The sequence below is a fragment of the Aspergillus ibericus genome (assembly GCF_003184845.1).
Source record: "Aspergillus ibericus CBS 121593 unplaced genomic scaffold BO80scaffold_70, whole genome shotgun sequence".
NCBI lineage: Eukaryota > Fungi > Ascomycota > Eurotiomycetes > Eurotiales > Aspergillaceae > Aspergillus > Aspergillus ibericus.
Window position 1 is genome coordinate 19108 of NW_020292168.1, and position 17982 is coordinate 37089.

General features: G+C 49.4%; 7 protein-coding genes across 7 annotated transcripts; 3 read left to right on the top strand and 4 right to left on the bottom strand.

The window, feature by feature from the left end:
* Positions 1-3398: 3398 nt before the first annotated feature.
* Positions 3399-4885, bottom strand: BO80DRAFT_418506 (TauD/TfdA family dioxygenase). The gene is made up of 4 exons (XM_025718266.1): positions 4619-4885; positions 4077-4563; positions 3706-4011; positions 3399-3639 (listed from the first exon to the last, which is right to left on the bottom strand). Exons 1-4 carry the CDS (start codon positions 4866-4868, stop codon positions 3483-3485), a joined length of 1200 nt encoding a protein of 399 aa, XP_025569940.1. The 5' UTR covers positions 4869-4885; the 3' UTR covers positions 3399-3482.
* Positions 4886-5433: 548 nt separating this feature from the next.
* On the bottom strand, positions 5434-5683 carry BO80DRAFT_321448 (uncharacterized protein; the record flags this gene model as incomplete). The annotated part of the gene is made up of 2 exons (XM_025715133.1): positions 5434-5574; positions 5645-5683. Coding segments are annotated over 2 exons (180 nt in total), but the record flags the coding sequence as incomplete, so codon positions are not given.
* A 2135-nt stretch (positions 5684-7818) lies between these two features.
* On the bottom strand, positions 7819-8660 carry BO80DRAFT_429718 (VOC family protein). Its single transcript, XM_025720537.1, has one exon. The coding sequence runs from the start codon at positions 8588-8590 to the stop codon at positions 7943-7945; it is 648 nt and encodes a 215-aa protein (XP_025569942.1). The 5' UTR covers positions 8591-8660; the 3' UTR covers positions 7819-7942.
* Positions 8661-9897: 1237 nt separating this feature from the next.
* On the top strand, positions 9898-10323 carry BO80DRAFT_450027 (ankyrin repeat domain-containing protein; the record flags this gene model as incomplete). Its single annotated transcript, XM_025721784.1, has 1 exon — positions 9898-10323. One exon carries the CDS (start codon positions 9898-9900, stop codon positions 10321-10323), a length of 426 nt encoding a protein of 141 aa, XP_025569943.1.
* Positions 10324-12447: 2124 nt separating this feature from the next.
* BO80DRAFT_322088 (ankyrin repeat domain-containing protein) lies at positions 12448-12867 on the top strand (the record flags this gene model as incomplete). Its single annotated transcript, XM_025715144.1, has 2 exons — positions 12448-12642; positions 12745-12867. Coding segments are annotated over 2 exons (318 nt in total), but the record flags the coding sequence as incomplete, so codon positions are not given.
* A 1134-nt stretch (positions 12868-14001) lies between these two features.
* On the bottom strand, positions 14002-15559 carry BO80DRAFT_259569 (Clavaminate synthase-like protein). The gene is made up of 6 exons (XM_025714730.1): positions 15486-15559; positions 15338-15439; positions 15122-15290; positions 14951-15074; positions 14472-14899; positions 14002-14415 (listed from the first exon to the last, which is right to left on the bottom strand). The coding sequence occupies exons 1-6, from the start codon at positions 15538-15540 to the stop codon at positions 14172-14174; spliced, it is 1122 nt and encodes a 373-aa protein (XP_025569945.1). The 5' UTR covers positions 15541-15559; the 3' UTR covers positions 14002-14171.
* A 475-nt stretch (positions 15560-16034) lies between these two features.
* BO80DRAFT_486700 (putative pantothenate transporter) lies at positions 16035-17965 on the top strand (the record flags this gene model as incomplete). Its single annotated transcript, XM_025723531.1, has 8 exons — positions 16035-16135; positions 16178-16227; positions 16338-16488; positions 16534-16685; positions 16730-17105; positions 17156-17398; positions 17446-17554; positions 17618-17965. The coding sequence occupies 8 exons, from the start codon at positions 16035-16037 to the stop codon at positions 17807-17809; spliced, it is 1374 nt and encodes a 457-aa protein (XP_025569946.1). The 3' UTR covers positions 17810-17965.
* Positions 17966-17982: the final 17 nt, after the last annotated feature.

Consider the following 17982-nt stretch of genomic DNA (forward strand, 5'->3'; position numbering starts at 1 on the left):
ACTTTACACCGGTCCGTATGTGGGATTGTAAGAGGCCCAGGGACGACTCATGGCTTTTGAGTAGTCGCTACATATTAACCAGATCTGGTTTTACAGCCACCACACGTGAAATATATAGTGAGGGAACTCCAACTCCTGGAACTGAAACCAGTTATTGCCATGTTGACATAACTCGTCCTATGGGCATAAGGGATATATATTCCGAAGGTATTCGAAAAGCATCATCCTTCCAACCGGTTACCTTGACCAGCGACCAGAACAATCACTCTGGTTGAATCCCTCATGCCTGCTCTTAGTCCTCATTCAAATCCATGCTGGCAACCAGCAACTCGATTCTCACCTAGGCAACCCTGGATCCCAAACATCCTGCGGGGACAGCACAGGGCATGTGGGGTATTCAATGGTTCTGCGTCTCCAAGCACAAGATACACGATATGCAGTATATTCGCCCCTTTACATGCGACGGCCTCAAATACCCAAGCAAACCAGACCCCGACCTGTGTCTTCGCTGTCCTCAGATCCGTGAAGCAAATTATGAGTCTATTGGAATGATTATTAGTTGGAGCTGCGCCTGGAGGTGTTGCCTGGCGTGACAGGCGGTTGAGGCTGATATCATGCTTTGCTCGAGGGAAGCGAGGAGAGGGAAATCGATACCTCTATCGCATGGCATAGTGGCCAAACCGATGCTATGAGTGTTGGATTGCACTTCGTCCCCCAGCCTTGTTTGACCTGAAGATTAGAAGTGAAATGAGTCTTAAGTTCGACCGTCAACATCATTCCCACCTGATAGGACTACCCCTGAGCATGCCTACTTGGAATGAGGATATGATGCCCAGATCAGGGTGTCTATTGCCCATCTAATATGCTGGGTAAGCTGAAAAATTATTGACTCGTACCCACACCGCAGACAATGGTATTCTCCAAACGTTCGAACATGGGTGATATTCTATTCTCGTGAATACGTCATATTCTCCTCTGTCTCTGCACATCTACGCGCTGTGTGCGACATACCCAAATCGGCCGATTACTGGAAAATTGCACAAGCCAGATCGCTCAGGCCATGCAAACGAAGGTCCCATGTGACTTGCAACATCCAGCTCTGTGATCTCGACCACTACACAAGCATCAGAATGCCTTGGCCTGGATCAATCTGACTTTCATGGCTTGCGCTTGGTTGGTCTATGGTGTGAAAGGTATCTGGCCTTGGGATCTGGGTCTGGCAATGCTCAACGCGAAAGTGGTGACTGGGCTAAAAGCAAGAGATTATGGATTATACAACAACGACTTTTGAAATTGTGTCTCCCTGCTCCTGCAGTGGGTGTTGTCTGGTACGAAGGGTGGGCACGACTCGGACAGTTACCTCAAAGGAAAATGAAATGGGCACAATTGCTATTACTACACTCCTCCTGCACTGGATTCAACAAGATCCCGGTTCGTTTTCAAGCCCAGAGCGTAGGGGGTTTATCCCATGGCTCTTCCAATGGTAGAGCACAAACTTACACAGTCCATGATGACATGGCATGGATCGAAGCCGTTCACCTCGCCTGGCAGATACCGTTTCCATGAGATAACATGTTTGCCCAGACAGCACTCATAGCAATATTGTGGAACTTGCCGTGGGTTCTCAACGTCTAGGTTAATTGCATGCACAAGAGGTTTAAAACATGCGATCCATCTTTATACGATCTTCAGATGAAGTGAAGCGTCTGAGAAATTGCGTTGTCTTATTCCCAATCTCGGGGACCACCATGTTCCTTTCGCGACCACAAAACCAGAGATGCAGTGGGTTGCTTTTGAATTGAAGTCTGAGAATGCGGCATATGTGGCATATGTCGCACCTGGTCAATGGTCAACACATATTTGGTCCCAACGTGCAGAGTCCACTTTCATGAGATCCGCAGTGGCAGCTACCGCGTCTATGTTTAACCAAGTCTTCCCCGAACTAGCATCTCGCATCATGGGGATTGAAAGGGTTGGTGTCCTGCCAGAATCCAGTCACGCGGGTCTTCTGCACACACCTGACCACCTCAGACCGTTTATGTCCCTTAACGCCATGGAAATAGTCCTTCCCCATATTGGAAACATAAATTAGCCTTTGGGTTCTCTGCATAAATTGTTATGCTTGCAGGCCCTCGGAAGGACTAGGTGCAATGCCGTGGATCAGGTCGCCTGCATGGCAAATATCGGGCCGAAATACCGAAAAGACAGACCACTCCTAACAACCAGGACTCAGTCTCCTTGGTTGAAGACAACATACCGGTATTATAGAGGCTGGATACATGCGATACTATGTATCCAGTGAATGCCGCGGACAGTCACAGGGACGCTCATGTACGCCTCTTGACTGAGGAAGTCATAGCCCCGCAAGCTGCAGCAATACATTCGTCTATCAGCTCAGCAGTATAAACAGCTCCAAGGGTGTCAAAATGTACTGCTGGATGGGAAATGGCAAGGACGAGTATGTGTTCCTACATGGAAGATATGATCCGAAGACGCCCCTCGATAGCATGGTTCTGACACCTGTCTGGATTCCCTATGTTCACCGAGCGCCAACCTGGGGATTACCCCTTCGACATTCTGCTCCGTGATTGTCATAGCCTCACGGGTTATCTTTCTTCTCGCATCCGAATCTAATGATTCTACTAACATCACGTTGTCTGTCACTTCCATGCTCAATTCACGGTAACCCACCTTCATTTCGAGAACTCAACCCTATCTATCCACGCCATGCCACAGATCTCAATCTCCATGCGAGTGGACAGATATGACCCGCCACCAGGTCCTTCGTACATCAAGTCTCGCCGCTCTCGCAATCCCGAATCACCTATCCACAATGCTATCTCAATCCACATCTCAGTCTAAGCCCTAGCAAAGCCATACATGACACCCACCGACCTGGCGCTTGCACACCCTCTTATACGACTCATCCTCCCCACTGCATTTCTTTCTCAGTACATCAGTCATCCTCCTCCGCTGCCAATCATCGATGTCTAATCAACAGACTCGACTGTCATGAGGGCCGTCGCTGGGTGGGTCCGCGCCAGATATTCCTGTTCAGGTCGTTGTTTGTATTGCCCGGGGTTTAGATCGAGGCTATATGGTGGTGGCCGATGCGACTACGCATGCTTCTTGGATAATGTCGGGTTCTCGGATCACTGGTTGCTTCTTACACGTCTAGTGATTTTGTATGCCACCTTGAGTGGAAGGGGCAGTCGTTCTGGTTGGTAGTGAGTGTTGCGGTGGGGTCGATTCTCTGTAGGTACATGCTGCGTGGGGCGTGTTCTCGAGCTCGACCATGGATATCCTGGTCATGAAGATGCAGAGGGGAATATATATTGTCCGTCTGAGAGCCGCGGAGTTGGAACAAACAGGAGAATTGCCAGAGTAAAATGTGTAAAGGAGACTCTTATGAACTTGCTCTTTTCTCATAGATCAACGAATATACCTGAAATCAACCCATTCAATGATACCTGATCAAGGGTTTAAGAAGTAGTATTCCCCCTAATCCTCGGCTCGAGAGGAAAATCCTGCTCCTCGACCGACAAACCCTCATACAAACTCTCCCACCGCTTCTTCAACGCATCAGGCGTCTTCCACGCATACTCCGGATCCCTCAGCCAAAGACGGAGTAAATGCCGTCTGTCCACCATTAGCACTCACCCCCTCTAAAACAACCAAATAAGAATAGAAGGCAAGGTGACTTACTCCTTCCCCACCCCATCCGTAAACCCATTCCTCGCATGAAAGATACTCAGATTATTCACATACTGAATATCACCCTTCTGGAACCCCAGCGACGCACTATGTTTCTCAGCGAGGAAATGCAGCGCATCGAGAGCTTCCGCCTGTGCTTCAGTGATAGGGGGGATATTGGTTGATCGCGGCTGGGCCATAAAGCCAGTGAAATAGCGCCGGGCGTATTGGATGAGGATGCGCTCGGGGGTCGATTCCGTGGCGGGTTGGTGGAAGAGGAGGGGACGGGTGGTGTAGGGTTGGGTTGGGTTGGAAAACCTGCTTCCTTGTTAGGGCTTGCACAATTCCCGACACTCGGGTAGAGAGAGTAGGAGGGGGGATACCCATCAAACGGCCACTCCTGCGTCAAGGTATGAATCAAATCCGGCCTTTCCTTGGCAAGTATATTATACACATTCCAACTACTCGCCAATTTACTTTCCCCGCCTTCAGCCGCTTCCTGCAAACAGAGAAGGGAGATGATATCGCCCGAGTCGGTATGGAAGACTTGTTTGTCGGCGGTGTTGGAGGGGGCGCCGATGGTGCCGGGCTGCACGGTATGGGAGATGTCTTTGATGTGGGAGAGGACCCGCGACGGGGTGTGTTTGGATCGATTGTCTTCTTGTCGGCCTCGGAAGTTCCCAATGTGGGAGGATACGCCCGCGTAGATGATGATGTTGTCTTCGCGGGAGTAGTGGTCGATTCGGAGACCGCGGACCACGACGAAGCCTCGGCCGAGGTGGATTTCGTGGGAAAGAGAGCGGAGGATGGGGTGGAGGGTCGGGAGGGGGAAGGTGGTTTGGTTGATAGTGCCTAAGGGAAGGTTTTTGGCTGGTGGGTATGTTAGATCGGTTGTGAGGTTGGGGGAAGGGGGGGGTGGGGGTACATTTGAAGTCTTGGAGAGCGCGGTCGATCTCGTCGAGCTGGGCGTCGTTGAGTTGGTAGATCCAGTCATCGCGCTGTTCCACGTCTGAGCCTTCCCAGACTAGAGGGGAGTTGAGCTGTGCCGGGAACCCCGGGGGAAGGGTTGTGGGTAGGGTTTCGGTGGTGATGCGGCGCTGGGTGCGGGCCGTGTATTTGTCGTAGTCGGGGTGGTATTGGATGTCCGGTTGGACGAGAGTTTGAACCTCAACCATGGTGAATGATGGAGTAGTATTTATCCGAATGTCGATAATGTTTGTAAAAAGACGAGGTGGTGGTTGACAATAAGGTAGAAGTATATATGCCGTTGTCGATCACACCATCCCGCCCAGGCATTACGATTCTGAAGCCATTCCCGCTATCGCTCGTTGCCATTCGTCAGCACCCCGCACGTCAGATGAGCGCATCGGTTGCACAAGCATCGCCATCTATCTGATACAATCGCGGTGAGTGATGAGGTGGGGGGGTATCTTCTAAACCTGCTGTGGATCACCATCTTCAGCAATGTCTACGAGATAAGGGATGAAACTTATCAAAATGATTAATAATTTCCTTACTTGAACCGAAAGTAGAGGATTTATAGTAAAAATATCCTTGTTTAGACAACTAAATTCCGAATCAACTTTGAGAATCTGGATCAATATGATCGTTGCTTAATTTGATGACACAGATAAAACCCAATATATCAAATATCGGCAATGCAATATCCGTAATTTCTAAGGATCTTTGTACGCCCACAGAAATAAGAACTGATTGATCAACCAACTCAATACACACGATCAGTAAATCAATTACCTGCGCCTTCTCGATAATCCCATCTAGACTCTTAACGAAAGCCTGATGAGCCGGGTCTTGCTTCACATAATAATCGCGATCTTCCGCAGTCGGAAACTGTACCACAAAAGCGTGGGTAATTCCATTCTTCAATCGCAGACACACAAGGTCAGCCACTGCATCCCAAGGCTGTAGGATAGGATGAGCACGATCTCACCTGAATGCCTTCTGAAGAGTTGTCTTTTTCACCAGAAGCGGGTATTGAGGAACACCGATTCAAAATCCGAGTCACTGGCTACAGCGGCCATCAGGCAAATTGATTTCCCAACCGGAGCCGGTTGCCAACTACCCCAGCATCTATGTCTCACTGCATTATGCAATGTACGGCTAATTATCTTCAGTAATGTAGAAGTTGATTCTTTATTGTGATTTACTAAGAGATAAAAACAAGATGCACAGTTGCAAGCCCTTGCCTGTGGCCATTCCATCGAGACCTTTACCAAGAAATTGGCTAATAACTTATAGCTCAGTAAGAATGGATTAATCGATGGAGGGATATAAACAGCGACACAGTCATGTAAACAAGCCGGGTACTAAAAATAATCCGATAGGTATAAAGAAAAGGCCAGCATCAGGTGATACCAAGAACACATGGAACTCGCTCCTCTCAGTTCTCGTTTCCGGCAAGTGCTCTGATACTGACCACTGACGATGCCTTGTCCGGAACCTCGGCAGACTGTAAAGACTTCCTGTAGCCCAACGGATCATGTGAATGTCCATTTTGAACGGGGATGAGGCTGGCAGTTGGATTCGAAAGGGTAGGTGCAGTCCCTTGATCATGTCCACGATCCTGTTTTGCTAGAGCATAGATTGCTGGTATGCGATATATGACTAAACTGCTCTACAGCTGGCGGCAAGCAGCCTGGGACAGAGGAGAATGGGCGCCCGAATGGCTCCGAGGTCCCCAATTCTAGGACATCTGACAAGATTCTTGAACACCCGCTTCATACAGGTGAACAATTCAGCCACAGGAACCTTTAAACGGAGGCATTTGCAGCCAGCGGAGCCTCTCCTACTGACTTTAATATCCAAATCAGGCTTCACCCTATGTTAGGTCATTCCGTGCATGGCGGAAGAGAGAGGGAGATGATAGACATAAAGTATAGATTCTAACAGAAATATGGAAGAGAGCGGAGTTCAAGGAGCAGAGAATATATATAGAGAAGATAGTGGGAGGAGGATTGGCTTTCCATAATCCACTCGGATGCAGTATAACCCCTCTGGTGATGTCGCGGAGCCATCCGCCGCCGGAACCTTCCCGGGTCCTGTAGTAGGTCACACCATTGCAGTCACAGGATTCAAGCCAGCGAGTTCATTTCAGGTGAAATAGACGGACTCTACAACCGATGTGACCGATGATGCTACTCAGGTAATGACTACCGGGAGTTGGATAGCAGAAATGGCTCTTCATGGCCACGAAGCGCAACTTCCACTGAGCTCGCCTATTGCTCTTCGCACTTGAAAGTGCTGAGTGTATGGAGTGGCTAGTCAGAATAAATGTGCTGAGAAAGAAACGATCTAATGAGTATCAAACCACTATATTTATGTTCACCTTCGAGCCCGAATTCTCAGTAGGTGCCTTCGCGACACCTTCTTTTATCGTATCCTCTCTACCAAACTCTCTGAGACTCGCGGAGAAGCCCTTTTTCTTCAGGAGTCTCCCATTGAACCTCTTACTTGGTTTGCTTTCCTCCGTCTAGTACTAGGAGAGACTCTTAGGACTCCCCTCTTCAGAATCATCCTTTCGCTGCAGTCTCCGGACTGGCCTTCTACGGAATTATGGATAACGGACTCTTCCGGCCAGTGCTGACTGCAGAGCAGACAGTATTGGGATCTCAACACTGCTCTTGCTCCTCAGACAGAACAATGCATTGCCATCATCGAAAGACCCACCTTCACATGTCTGGCATCCTACCAAGAAGGGGAACGTCTCGCACTTTTTGGCTTCTCCCAGGAATACGAACCCTTAACCCTCACCCGTGATTTTGCCGGCCTTCGATAATTATATTGTAGGGGTAGATTGGGCGGTCTGGTAGGGGCTCAATAATTACCTTAATTTGAACCTAGATAGAGACATAGTAATAAAGAGACTGGGATTTCTCAGTGAACTAGGCGGGATGAGCTCTAGACGACTGGATAAAGGGGCTTCAACTGGTATTTTTCCTGTATGTCGACTCGATATATTTGGACTACGGTATGGTCAAGACAAACCTCCACGAAGGCTAGGCGTGACGGCCTCTGTAGATATTACGGTTTATCTAATGTAAGGTATGATGTTCTATTGAAGTATACCTGTGAATTTATTGCATCTAATGCTCAGTGGCTAGGGGCAAGTGGATATGTATCAGTGATGCTAACCCTCTACTCCTCCTTCACCAACTGCCCCATGTCTCCGATGAGACGCAATAGGCATGCCCCCACACCACACTTGAGCCCCCAGAGCAATATGCCACAATTAACAGTCATCAATCAAAATAGTCTCCACGACCTTCTTCTTATCCTTCACCTCTTCATCACTCTTCTTAGCACTCTCCTCCTCCTTGCCCTCCTCCTCCCCACCATTCTCAATCTCCTCAACAAGCGCACTCCCCTTCACCCCCTTCACAGCCTTATCCCCCGGCGCCTCAACCAACTCCACCATCTCCTGGTTCGGCCCCTTCAGAAAAACAACCCTACTTCCCGCAGACGGTCCACACTGAGGCAAGGTAATCACCCCAGTCCCATCCACCATCTCCCACCCCAACTTCTTTCCCTTCTCAAGAACACCATCCAGATCCGCCACCTGCAGGCTCAGATACATGGTACCCGGCACATTGGGCTTACTCTTGATAGTCACGCCATTTTCCGCGGGAGAGGAGGTGTATTCGATGAGTTTCACCACGAAGTCCTCCGTGATTTTCACATGGGCGAGTTTGACTTTGGCGCCTTTGACGCCGGTGAGAGTCTCGGTGAGGGTGTTCTGTTCGGCAGCGCTGGGTTCCACGGTGGCGCAGGTGGTGAGGCCGAGGACGCCGTTCCAGAAGGCGAGGGCGTTGTCGATGGAGGAGACGGTGATGCCGACGTGCTTGGCGAGAAGGGTGGTTTGGGATGCTTTGGATTCCATGTTGTTAGTGTATTGGAGTTATTGATGATTGGGAGATGACGGTATGGTATTGCAGATTGCGTGATGTAGTGGGAAATGGAAGTGGATGTGATGGGGTTGGGGGTGATGGTACAGAGCTTTATACCTTAGCGCATGTTGAAATGAACGGTCAACAGGTATAATCCTGGAGACTTGATGGAATGATCCGACGGTAAAGTGCAGCCTATGCAGGGAATTACCCCCTGTCAATGCAATCTTCCGCCTGCATGCAGGGGCAGATGACATTCTGAGGACTGTGTAAGAACCTGCATCTCGCCACCCGAAAAGGTGACTCGGAGAAACGGAACGCTGTAGCTGTAGCTGAAGAATACATCATTGTTAGTCCCAACATGGTCCGGATGGAATGCCTTCGAAACTTCCGTCGGTGGAAATGAGAAACCGGAATCTGGCATTTTCGGCCTTCGGGAAGCTTCTAACGCCAGGTTCAAAGATACTCTAGGTTTCCATGTTTCCGATACGTCGGAAAATAGCATCCGAGAATATGGTAAGTGTTGACATAGCACCTATAGCATAACCTGCTTAGGTTTTGTTCCTAGACGGTCCATGGCATCTCCTCGGGACATATGCTGGATAAGTAGATAGCTGGTACGTATGCATGGTCTGTGATTAGCTCGAGACCTGCAAACCTTTCCAGACGGAAAGGTGAAGAACAATTCAAAAAGCATCTTCCAAGGTTCGGTCCCATGGAATTGGCACAGAGGGATTAATGCAGTCAGTACTGCAACACGTCAAGCGGGATCGTACCCTATTGGCTCCCCTGTATCGTACGAAATCCGGCGAACGTCTAGATTCGAGCGGAGCATTTTAAGTCAGCCCACTTATTCTAGGCGTCCAGGGGACACTGAAGTTTCCTGTTGACTCATAAAAGATCCTCCAACTCATATATCAGCACTTTGCTGACGTTGAAGACGCACTGCGTCTGCGCCGTACCTGCCGCACGCTACACCAGGTGTTTGGACCTGGAAGTCAATGGGCGATCTTGAGGGCAATTGTCGTGAGTTTGTTGTTCAACTGTTTGAAAGCCTAATCTGATCTGGACATTTCACAGGCCAACAATGACCCCCTCGGAAGTCCGCAGTTCACCCAAATAGAGAAAAACGCATTAGAAAATCTAGCCTACGATCTGATCATCCCAACACACACCATTTCTACCGTCATGTGTAGATGGCACACCATGCAGATTATCAAGCGGATGGGCAACTCGATAGGAACGCAAGCTCATGCTACCTCCCCGCATCTCATCATAGCGTGCGCGGTAGTCAACAATCATGAGCACGATATACACTGTGCGCTTTTCTTCGCAATCGAGCATGGCCTGGGACCCGGTTGTCCAGCTCATGTTAGAGAAAGGCGCCAACGTGAATCGCCATGGCTATGTCTTCATCCGCCACACCCCTTTGACATACGCCGCGATTCTGAATCGCCCATCAATTGTGCGACGACTACTCGACGCCGGGGCCGACACAGATCTTATGACAAATGATGGGCTTACCGCGCTTCACGTGGCCGCTGAAGGATGCTATCTCGAAGTGGTTCTAGTACTTCTCGAAAAGGGAGCAAATATTGAAGCCGTCACTCAACAAAGGCCCGGAGTGCTACTACCATGTACGATGAAACCACCATACCCCCAAACGCCGCTGGCAATTGCTGCCGAGACTTCTGGCCCGGGGAGCAAATCCATACATGCAGCATGACAACGGCGTCACACTCTTGCATCTTGCAGCTATCACTAGGAATATACCATTGGTAAAGCTCCTTATCCACCACGGGCTCAATATTAACCATCAAGAAACGGGCGGCAATACACCACTCATAGACGCCGTCTTTCACGGCCACCAAGAAGTCACGAGGCTGCTTCTAGAGGAAGGAGCCAATCCGAATATGGCAGATAATCTCGGTAGACATCCCATGTCTATTGCTGTTCTGGCCGGCCAGAAGGCGATCATGAGACTCTTACTCTATTGGGGTTCGATACCGCCGGATTCCCGTGATGTCCATGCTGCCATTGTGGCTGGGAGACTTGGGGTGGAAGATGTTATTCTTTAGAAACCACTGACTCTTCCTCGCGTAAGAGGTTAGGGTTCGTGGGGTGATATGTTGACCTTTTTGTTCTTGACCCCTAATATGCCATACACTTTGTATGAAGCTCGGTAGGCGTTATCTACCTAGCGTTGTTTTCATGTTGATTTTAGATTGTCATTAATTTTTGGAGAGCATTGAGAAAAGTAGAGAAATAAAGTACACGACATTAAGAGCATGAGCAGTTAAGCCCAGGGCACCGGTATCATTAGATCTAAAAAGTCACCAATAACATATATCTGCAAGTCATAGGGCGATTGAGATGCATAATGTATCAGATACGCTCAGTCTGAGTACCGTCGTGATCAAATCGTTGGGTTGATTGCAAGTGGTGACTTTGGTAGAGTGAATATCTGTCGTCTTAGGGACTGAAACCAACATCCCCATTAAACCGGTCGTATATTTCTCAATAGTTGCTTTCCAATATATGTTTGTCGTGTACAATTGCCACCCTTTGGTTCATGTCTCACCAGACCATATCATCCTAGTTCGAAAGCTGCAGGTACTCGTCGGATGATAGGCAACTATACAGTCACAGATTACTTCAATTAGACACACAACTTCTTCCTACTAGAAAAGACCTTGCAAACTGAATTTGAACTCATTTCTGCCCGGTAGCTGCTGGAGCCTGCCCGATCACCCACGCTGCCTACCATCGCGATGCAAGGGGCCGATAAGCCACCCAATCATGTCCACATCAACACGCCAAGGGACCTGCATTCTTGAACTTCGATCGCGTATTTAGCTTGTCGACATCCATTCATGTTTGGATCTTTCCCGAGGCGATGGGATTGGCCTGAACCGATAACGCAAGTTCCAACAGACACACTGGAGTTGTCAATCAGACATCAGACCACCTCTCCAGTCTCTCAATAGCATCAACATGGCAAAGCTGGAGGATATGCCTCCCGAGATCCTGATCTCGATATACCAACAATTCGAGGATATCGACGACGCGCTCCGGCTCCGTCGGACCTGCCGTCGACTCCACCTTCTATTCGGGCCCGCAAACCGGCGAGTAATCTGTAGTGCTATCATCGTATGTTTTCCGCTTCCGATCTCTCACAGCCCCGTGTGCCAGTCTTAACATATAGCAGAGGAACTTTGATTATACACGACACCTGGAGCAGATCGCTGATTCAAGATTTCACGCCACGGCGTTATTTCTCCTCACCGAAGACCTAAGCTGTCCAAGTCACAGTATAACGGGTATTGCTTGCCGATGGCATACGGTGATGATCTTGCTCGGCATCGGCCATGAGCGCGCGAGGGTATCTGACTCTATTCCTCGGCTTCCCAGAGTGCTAAACGACTTCCTTGTCGATCGCAATGACGAGCACACCAGCAAGATCTTTTCACTTGCAGCTTCCAAGGGCCTCGAGCCTATCGTACAGCTCTTGTTAGACATGGGTATCGACCCAGACTTCTCGGATCGAGACAACGGCGTGACCCCATTGATGAGGGCAGCATCTCATGGCTGTGAAGCAGTGGCGAAGCGACTACTCGCGGCAGGGGCGAATATCAACGCAACCGACAACCAGGGGCTGATGGCGATGCATTGGCTGGCCTACAAGGATCATGTGGCGATGATGCGGCTGCTGCTAAACCACGGTGCGGACATGCAGTCGCGCGGCAAGGAGGGTATTATGACGATCCATCTCGCAGCTATCCGGGGTCATGTAGCGCTGATGCGGTTTTTACTCGAAAACAATCTCGATGTGGATTCGAGGTCTGCAGACGGCTTTACACTACTCCATCTTGCTGTTAGAGCCGGTCGTGTAGAAATGATCCAGCTCCTACTGAAACATGGTGCCGATATCGAATCGGAGGCCCAACCTGGCTATACACCACTTCGTTACGCAATTATAGGTGGACAACAAGCCATTGTCCGGCTGTTGCTAGACCACGGGGCCGATGTCAAATCCAGGGATCGAGTGGGCAGGACACCTCTCCACTGTGCCGTTCTGCAAGGTGGCCTTGGTAATCTTCAGGTGACCCGACTGGTACTAGAATCCGATGTGGATATCAACGCAAAGGACGAAAACGGCGAGACGCCGCTCCATTATGCAACCCTGACAGACCATCTCGGCGCGGCCCGGCTGCTCCTCGAGTATGGCGCGCATGCTGAATTCAAAGACGCGCATGGCAGGACGCCGCTTCAAGCCGTCCTTATGGAGGGTCAAACAGGTTGTCTGGCAGCGGTCCGGCTGCTGCTAGAATATGGCGTGGATATTGAAACGAGATCTGATGAAGGTCGCACGCCGCTCATGGACGCTTGTAGCGCTGATATGTGCCGAATTGTCGAGTTCCTGCTAGACCGAGGAGCCAATCCAAACTCGAAGGACACGTATGGAAGAACAGCATTACATTATGCGGTTGAAAATAAGTGTGAACGAGCAGCGGAACTTCTTCTAGATAACGGGGTGGACACCGATTCCATTGATCAGGGAACCCTCATGGCTGTCTGGCTTGAGCCAGAACAACAGTCTTCCAAAATTGCTGCCTGAGAAGTTGAGTAATCTGTGTACATATTGATGCAGCATGTTTGATTTACTATTGGAGATACACTTCAAGAGATTAATGTCCATCTCTAAGACATATGTTCGAAAAAAGATGATGTTTATGGCCATCTCAATGGAATTCCTTTCAGGTATAGAAACAAATACCATAGAATTCCAACGTTGACCGACACGACAGCGCGATGGCTTTGCAAAATATAGCTTTTTACTGTAACGTACAAGAATCTTCACCATTGACGAAGCCTTCGGCCGGTAGTCCAGGTCAAGTTATATCATCGAGCATCGTCTTCCACATACTACCATCCCAATCTTCCATCCATACCCCTAAATGACCAAACCAACTCTGCAAGTTAGAGAGCCTCACTGTCGGTCGTGGACATCGCTCCTGAACTTTGTGAATACCTGCATTATCCCCGAACCAGCCGCAAGTGGAACCCCATGGCTTTGTTATGACTGGATATGATAACTCTCCTATCACGATAACATGGATCCTCTAAACTTGCAGAACATCCACTGCCTTTACTAATCGATGCCTGTGGCACTACGGCTGTGAGCTCCCTATTCTCCCGAGCACAGTGCTAATATAAATTTTCTCCTTGGATGAGGGGAAAGATAAATAGTACGAGTATCGGGCTGTCTGGCTTGACGATCTGGGTGTACCAGGAACCTTCTGCCAGTCAGTATCACTTGGCTCCTGGACTAGTGGAGAGTGAAACGATGGACTGGCCTGTTTACTGACAGCATTAATTCCAGGTTAGAAAGAATATATATCGTCGGCTAACCATTTGCCCCTCACTGGGTAAAAGTCCCATCTTTATAAATTCAGCACAACGGTTCAGATAGTCTTCAACTCCAGACTGCAAATCCAGTCTTACTATTCGCCATTGATTTTGAAACAATCATGCTTGGAACTCTGCTTGGATGCACCCTAATCAGACGCATATCTAGTTATACACCTTCGCATCCAGCCCAGGGATAATCTCCAAATCCTTCTCTCCATAACTGTACTTGCCATCCTCGGAGACCTTGGCCTCTCGTGTACGTCTCTGCTGCTGAGTCTGGCGGACCTTGACCCACTCCTCCGTCGTCAGATGCTGACCCAACTCCGTGAACACATTCTTGGTGAGTCCGAGGCGGTTGAGCAGGGGACTGTTCTGAATCGGGTCCAGAATGACATGGTTATTGGGCCTATAACATCAACGTCAACACATCATTCAACGAATAAAAAAAGAGGGTAAACTGACCGTGCAAAATACAACACCCCCAACCGATCCACATGCGCCTGATCAGCCGGCGGCACATGAACGCGATGGATACTCGATTTGATCAGACCGCCAGTGAGAGCAGTCAACGCATCGCAGGTATTGATCGTGATAGTTCCATCCTGAGGACGGACCCATTTCCATTCTCCGTCGGAATTGAGAATCTGTAGCGCAGCAACCGGTTGACGGAATAGCAGAGTCACAGTGCCCAGATCCGTGTGGCCGGGAGAGTACAGCCCCCCGACCTGTTTGTTGATCTCGGCGCCACGGGCTGCGTAGTGCATGTAGCGGAGATGGTCTTCGCCTTTGACATCGTATTGGTGGTCGCGGACGAGTTGGTCTTCGTCGGGTAGTTCGAGGAGGATGGCGAAGAGACGGAGGAGTTTTTCGACTACTTCGGTGTGGCATTTCTGGGGTGGTGGTTAGTATATATTTAGGTTGGTAAGGAGGTGGGTGCATACCCGGCTGAATGATTCGATTTCATCGATGTTGTCGGCCAGGACAGGGGGTTGTTGTCGCTGGTGGTATCCGTCGAACTTGGGAATGTTGTAGACTTGGACGTTGTCTTTGATACCGTTTCCGAGGCTGTTCTGGTCAATATGTTGTCGTCTTCTGCAGGCTGAAAATCTTACATTCGGTGCCCAGCTGGTCGATAGCCGTTGTACTCGCCACGATCAAGATCAGCGCGGCTGTGGTACTTGAGCTTTTCTTCCAGAGGAAGGGCATAGAACTCCCGGCCGAGAGCAAATTGGCGATCAATTTCTTCTTGGCTGATGTTGAAGTTCTTGACGTAGAAGAAACCTTCGGACGATATTAGCGAAGCCGGATGCCTGTAGTGGGATACTTACCGACATGTCGGACTGCGTGCTCCAGCTGCTTGACAAGGGATTCCTTTCCTCCTGGATGCTCGTACTGACTTAGGTCAAGGGTGATGAGTTCGGCCCAGTCGACTATTTGGTCAGGATGGTCAATTAAATGTATTGGGTATATGCTTACGGTTTTCCTTGGTCACTGGGACGTGGTCGTATCTGTCGATGAGTCTGGCGGGCATATTGGTGAGGTGTAATCAGTTTATTCTGTTACGATTTTTGGAGGGATTGATTCAGTCGGGGATGCAGGTAGTTATGTCCAGGTCAATGCGCTGTATACTTCGACCCCGCACGACGTAAGTGACGATGGACGGCTGGCAAAGCACGCAATCCTTATCTAGCGCGGTAGCGAGGATCTAGCCCGCGCAAAGCACGAATCTTGAGTCATGTAAAAAGATAAGAGCTGATTAAGTTGTGGTTATGCCAGGGTTGAGGCACGTCATCCCGCACTCGGATGTTGCGTTCTGCAGCCAACGCGGCCGAGTAACCCATCAGATCTTGTCTTGTCTTATGGCGACAGCAAGTGGGATGATGGCAAATATGTCAACAGTGTGCGGTAGTCTCGTTAGCAGAGTCAATTATGGTATCCTTGGATCAGATAAATTGTCCCATGGATCATTAAACATGCCCCTGTAAGAGTATTACCGGGAATATTGCCTGACGTGTGCAGGCAACCATGTCTGGCAAAAATTCCAAGGCCGAGAAATTAGGCGTTTGGGGGCTTCTCAAAGAAGTGTTCAATTGGTATCCGTCTGATTATCCGGCCAATGAGCGAAAGTGAGTTAGCGATCCTGGGTCATACTGGTACTAAACGTATAGGTTGCTCTTCAAACTCGATTTGTCTATTCTCGTGTTCGCCTGTCTTTGCTGTAAGTTTTCCCATGAACGTTAGAAGACATGCACTAACAAAACCAGTTTTTGTCAAGTACCTGGGTAAGTCAGTCGACCTGTCATATACACCCCAGGCTGACATGCTCAGACCAAACCAACATCAGCAATGCCTATGTCAGTGGACTGAAAGAAGACTTCAATCTCAATGGCAATCAACTCAACTATTTCAACGTGTGCTATTATACCGCCTATGTGGTCTTCCAAGTGCCGGGCCTACTATTAATGTCTCGTCCCAAATTGTATGTTCTATGAAGACACGTCGAGGAAACAACTAACCGAAGCAGAGCTCGATGGCTGCTCCCATCCCTCGAGATTGTCTGGGGTATTTGTACCTTTGCACAAAGCCGAGTAACAAACGTCAGTCAGCTTTATGCCCTTCGCTTTCTCGTTGGCATGTTTGAAGCGCCTGTGTTTGCTGGGACACACTTTATTCTGGGTAAGTCCCTTTAATTCCGACTTGTGGCTCTGCTGATAATCAAGGCTCCTGGTACTCGGGACCCGAGCTATTCAAACGCGCCGGAACATGGTTCATCTGCAACGCACTTGGAACCATGGTTAGCGGGTATCTCCAAGCCGCAGCGTACACCAATCTATCCGGAGTGGCAGGTATGCCGGGATGGAAGTGGCTATTCATTATCGACGGAATATTCACCATCCCCGTCGCCATAATAGGGTTCTTCGTCTTCCCCGGAATACCAGACTCACCTCGGCCATTTTTCTTATCAGACGGTGATATCGCCCTGGCCAAAGACCGAGCGCGGAGAGCCAACATTCGTCGACCTGGGAAAATGGGCATCGATGTATTCAAACGCACGGTCAAGCGTTGGCATATTTGGGTCTTCATCTCCTGCTATGCGTGAGTCTTCCCCTCCTCTTGCGAAACGCACTGCTGACCTTTGGGGTTAGGTGCATGATTATGGCGTCTTATCCAACTTCGTATATGAACCTCTGGCTCGAGGCGGAAGGGTACTCCGTGCCACAGGTGAATAAGTTACCGACCGTGACCTATGCCATTAATATTGTTGCCTCCTGGTTGGGAACGACACTTGCCGCGATCTATCCGTCTTGGCTGATCTACACTATTGCTTCGGCTTGCTGTTTATTCTCCACTCTGTGCATGATCATTTGGAACATCCCCAAGCCTCTGAAGTAAGTATAATGCCACTTTCTTAGAGCAATATACTGACAGTGTATAGGTTCGTCGCATGGTACCTCTTCGGCGCAGCAGGATGTACAAGTCCAATTCTCTACTCTACCGTGAATACTATCGTAAAGGACGATTCCGAGGAGCGTGCCCTGATCATGGTATGAACCACACATCACTATAGGCTACAGCATCGAGCGAGAACCAGACTGACTGAATCTCAGGGCGCAATGATGACATTCGGCTACTCATTCCAAATCTGGGTTCCTCTGCTTCTCTATCCCACTGCTGGTCCCGATGGTGCACCGCGATGGCGGAAGGGGTGGCCCGCAGCCTTTGCATTTTTCTTTTTGCTCTGGGCAGGGTTTGTTGCGGCTACTTTAATACATAAAAGGTGGGAAAACATTCCGGCTTGAGTATCATTGCTAATGAAGATGCAGGGAACAGAAACGGAAAGGAACATATTCAGTGTCGTCAGATGAGAGCGTCACTGAAGATGGGGAGCCGATTGTTGTGGAGGTGGATTCGAATAGAAAGGGTGGGAACTTGACGGTGAATCAAATGTAAGGTGGGGTACGACGGTAGACTT

Coding starts and splice junctions, on each gene's coding strand:
- BO80DRAFT_418506 (XM_025718266.1), bottom strand. CDS start 4,868: ATGGTTGAGGTTCAAACTCTCGTCCAACCGGACATCCAATACCACCCC. Junction 4,564..4,618: donor CGCTCTCCAAGACTTCAAAT/GTACCCCCACCC, acceptor CATACCCACCAG/CCAAAAACCTTCCCTTAGGC. Junction 4,012..4,076: donor CAGGAGTGGCCGTTTGATGG/GTATCCCCCCTC, acceptor ACAAGGAAGCAG/GTTTTCCAACCCAACCCAAC.
- BO80DRAFT_429718 (XM_025720537.1), bottom strand. CDS start 8,590: ATGGAATCCAAAGCATCCCAAACCACCCTTCTCGCCAAGCACGTCGGC.
- BO80DRAFT_259569 (XM_025714730.1), bottom strand. CDS start 15,540: ATGCCCGCCAGACTCATCGACAGATACGACCACGTCCCAGTGACCAAG. Junction 15,075..15,121: donor CGACCAGCTGGGCACCGAAT/GTAAGATTTTCA, acceptor TGACCAGAACAG/CCTCGGAAACGGTATCAAAG. Junction 14,900..14,950: donor AAATCGAATCATTCAGCCGG/GTATGCACCCAC, acceptor CCACCACCCCAG/AAATGCCACACCGAAGTAGT.